The sequence below is a fragment of the Calliopsis andreniformis genome, unplaced genomic scaffold, assembly GCF_051401765.1.
Source record: "Calliopsis andreniformis isolate RMS-2024a unplaced genomic scaffold, iyCalAndr_principal scaffold0018, whole genome shotgun sequence".
Classification (NCBI taxonomy): domain Eukaryota; kingdom Metazoa; phylum Arthropoda; class Insecta; order Hymenoptera; family Andrenidae; genus Calliopsis; species Calliopsis andreniformis.
In genome coordinates, this window is record NW_027480430.1 from 1,997,840 (window position 1) to 2,000,624 (window position 2,785).

The 2,785-nt window shown below is 53.9% G+C and overlaps 1 protein-coding gene across 1 annotated transcript; it reads left to right on the forward strand.

The window, feature by feature from the left end:
- Positions 1 to 655: 655 nt before the first annotated feature.
- LOC143186600 (uncharacterized) lies at positions 656 to 2,518 on the forward strand. The gene is made up of 2 exons (XM_076390283.1): positions 656 to 2,275; positions 2,321 to 2,518. Exons 1-2 carry the CDS (start codon positions 656 to 658, stop codon positions 2,516 to 2,518), a joined length of 1,818 nt encoding a protein of 605 aa, XP_076246398.1.
- The last annotated feature ends 267 nt before the right edge of the window (positions 2,519 to 2,785 follow it).

Consider the following 2,785-nt stretch of genomic DNA (forward strand, 5'->3'; position numbering starts at 1 on the left):
GTGAACGGAGTCGCGGAGCCTCTGGCCGTCCTCAGCCTCCAGGACCAGCAATTCGCTGGTTATAGCGTGTCCCTCCGATCACGAATCCCTAAATTACTTGGATTCGTACGGAACGAACCTTTCCAAAAGGTGCAAGGCGAAGAGAAGAGGTCCCTCCTCCTCTCAAGCCACTCGTTCATCGACCTCTTCTTCGCGCCAGAAGAAGAGTCGATAATAGAGTCCACTGCATTACCATTGCGTTACAGGCAAGGTATTGCTATCCCCTCCAAATAGGCTCGCGAGCGCAGCCTGGAGTTGGGAATCTTTGGTATAGCTAGACTTCCACTCTTGCTTACCGCCGCGGTTCCGCCGCTATCTCTCTTTTTCAGACGTCAACGTCGCTAAGGGGAGCACCGGCGTCGCCACGACCACAGGGCCTCCGATCCACCGTCCACCCGAGCCGACGAGGACCGGGACCAACACCCAGCCCCAGAAACATAGTTTCAATAAACGTCGCTCAAAAGCCCTTTTAAGGGCCGACAAAATATAAAACTTTGTGTTTTCGTTTCTTTCGAATTCCCTTCATCTCACCTCATCCGGACCTCCGTTGGATCCCTTACTTTAAGCGATTCCAACATAAGGTCCTTCGAGCCGGATTTGAACCAGCGACCTATGGATGTTTGGACCGACATGGCTGAGCGAAGCGGAAGCGCAATGGCCCGCCATACCCGCTTCCGTTGAGACCGATGAAAGCAAGCGCGTAGCGCATGCACACGTAGCAACTCCGAAGCCGGAATGGGATTTTCTGTTCCGCTTTCAATCATGGAGAAAACTGTTACGTGTAACGGCGTACTGTCTTCGTTGGCGAAGACCGTCGCGCGTCAATCAAAGGTCAAACGCCGGTCAAGTAATCGAGGCGGCAGAAATGCGTAACGCAGCTGAGCGCCTCGCACGCCATATACAGGGCTCGCATTTCGCAGAGGAATACCGATGCTTAAAAAATCATCGCAGTATCCCTGTGAAGTCTCCCTTGAAAAGTCTCAACCCGTTCCTCGACGATAAGGACGTCCTGCGAGTCGGTGGAAGACTGGAGAATGCGACGCTTGCATGGGAAACCAAGCACCCGATAATACTGCCTAAGCATTATGTTTCGACATTAATAATTAGGCAGTGCCACTTAGATACGTTGCATGGGGGCTTGCAGTTGACCTTGCACACTATCAGGCAAAATTATTGGATCCTCGGTTGTCGAAATGCAGCGAAAACCGTGGTCAATAAATGCATGCGATGCGTAAGGTGGCGAGGCAACACGTCCACGCAAATAATGCAGCATTTGACCCCGGAGCGCTGCCGCCCGTCAAGAGCATTCGACAATTGCGGAGTGGATTTCGCGGGACCTTACCGTGTCCGCGACTCCGTGGGCCGAGGCAAAACAGCTCACAAAGCGTACATCGCGGTGTTTGTTTGTTACGCTACGAGGGCTGTCCATATCGAACTCGTCCATGACTACACGACGAGCGCGTTCTTAGCCGCACTCGATCGGTTTGTTGCACGACGAGGAATCCCGTCCTGCATTTTCAGTGACAATGGAACCAATTTCGTCGGTGCCGATCGAGAATTACAACAGCACAGTCGTGCAGTATTTTCTGCAACGGACACGCATAATAAATGCGGTGCTATGGGCATTCAGTGGCGGTTTAATCCACCCAGTGCCCCACACTTCGGTGGAATGCAGGAGGCCGGCGTAAAATCGGTGAAACACCATTTGAAACGCACGTTGGGAGAGTTCACACCAACGGGAGAGGAAATGCAGACGCTGCTTTGCAAAATCGAAGCGAGTCTTAACTCGCGACCGATCGCTCCCCTGAGTGACGACCCAGACGACTATGCGTCTCTTACGCCCGGTCACTTCCTGACAGGCGGACCACTAAATGCGATTCCGCTGCAGTCCGTGGAAAATGAAAAACTCTCGCGATTGTCGCGTTGGAGAGCGATTCAGAAATTCCACGAGCAACTGTGGAGGCATTGGACGCGCGATTACCTCACGCACCTCCAAAATCGCTACAAGTGGCGCGCCACCCAATTGCAACTGCAACCAGGAGACCTGGTGCTAGTGCAGAATCCTCTTCTTCCCCCCAATCAGTGGGAGATGGGAAGAATTGAGGAAGTGTTCCCGGGGAAAGACGGAAATGTACGTGTGGTAAAAGTACGTACAGCGAAGTCAACATACACACGCCCAATTACAAGGATGTGTAGGTTACCCGTGGATGAGCCCGCTATGACGACCGACGCCGAGGTCGAGCGGCCAAAATAAATTGCCAAAACAATTTTGGAAAAATAGGGGAGACACCAAGGTGAGACCGATTGTTCTAGAAGAAAATCGAACGATCGGGACCCCCTCTTCCTTGACCCCCAATCCCCTTGGGAGGGGAGACGAAGTATTTCCGTCTCTATCTCTCCAAGGGAAAAAGCGCCCCCGCGAAATCGCGGGCGCTACCGAAATCGCTTAGGAGCGTCGCGGTGGCGTAATCAGTACTGAGTAAACCATGGCGGACGAAACCACAGTGGTAAACCCAGAAAATCACGCCGGCCTGAACGCCGAAATTTCGGCCACGTTCAACCGCTGCATGAAACTGGGGGAACAGGCGCTGCAGGCCGACATTCCCCCAGACAGCGCGGAGGAACCAACGGGGCAGAAACAGCAGGATTGGATCCTGCTAATCGGGGCCCAGGATTCGCAGGCGCCGGTGGCCCAGGAGTTGCGGGTGTCGGGGGCCCAGGAGTTGCGGGTGCCGGGACACATCCC

Coding starts and splice junctions, on each gene's coding strand:
- LOC143186600 (XM_076390283.1), top strand. CDS start 656: ATGTTTGGACCGACATGGCTGAGCGAAGCGGAAGCGCAATGGCCCGCC. Junction 2,276..2,320: donor CTATGACGACCGACGCCGAG/GTCGAGCGGCCA, acceptor TTGGAAAAATAG/GGGAGACACCAAGGTGAGAC.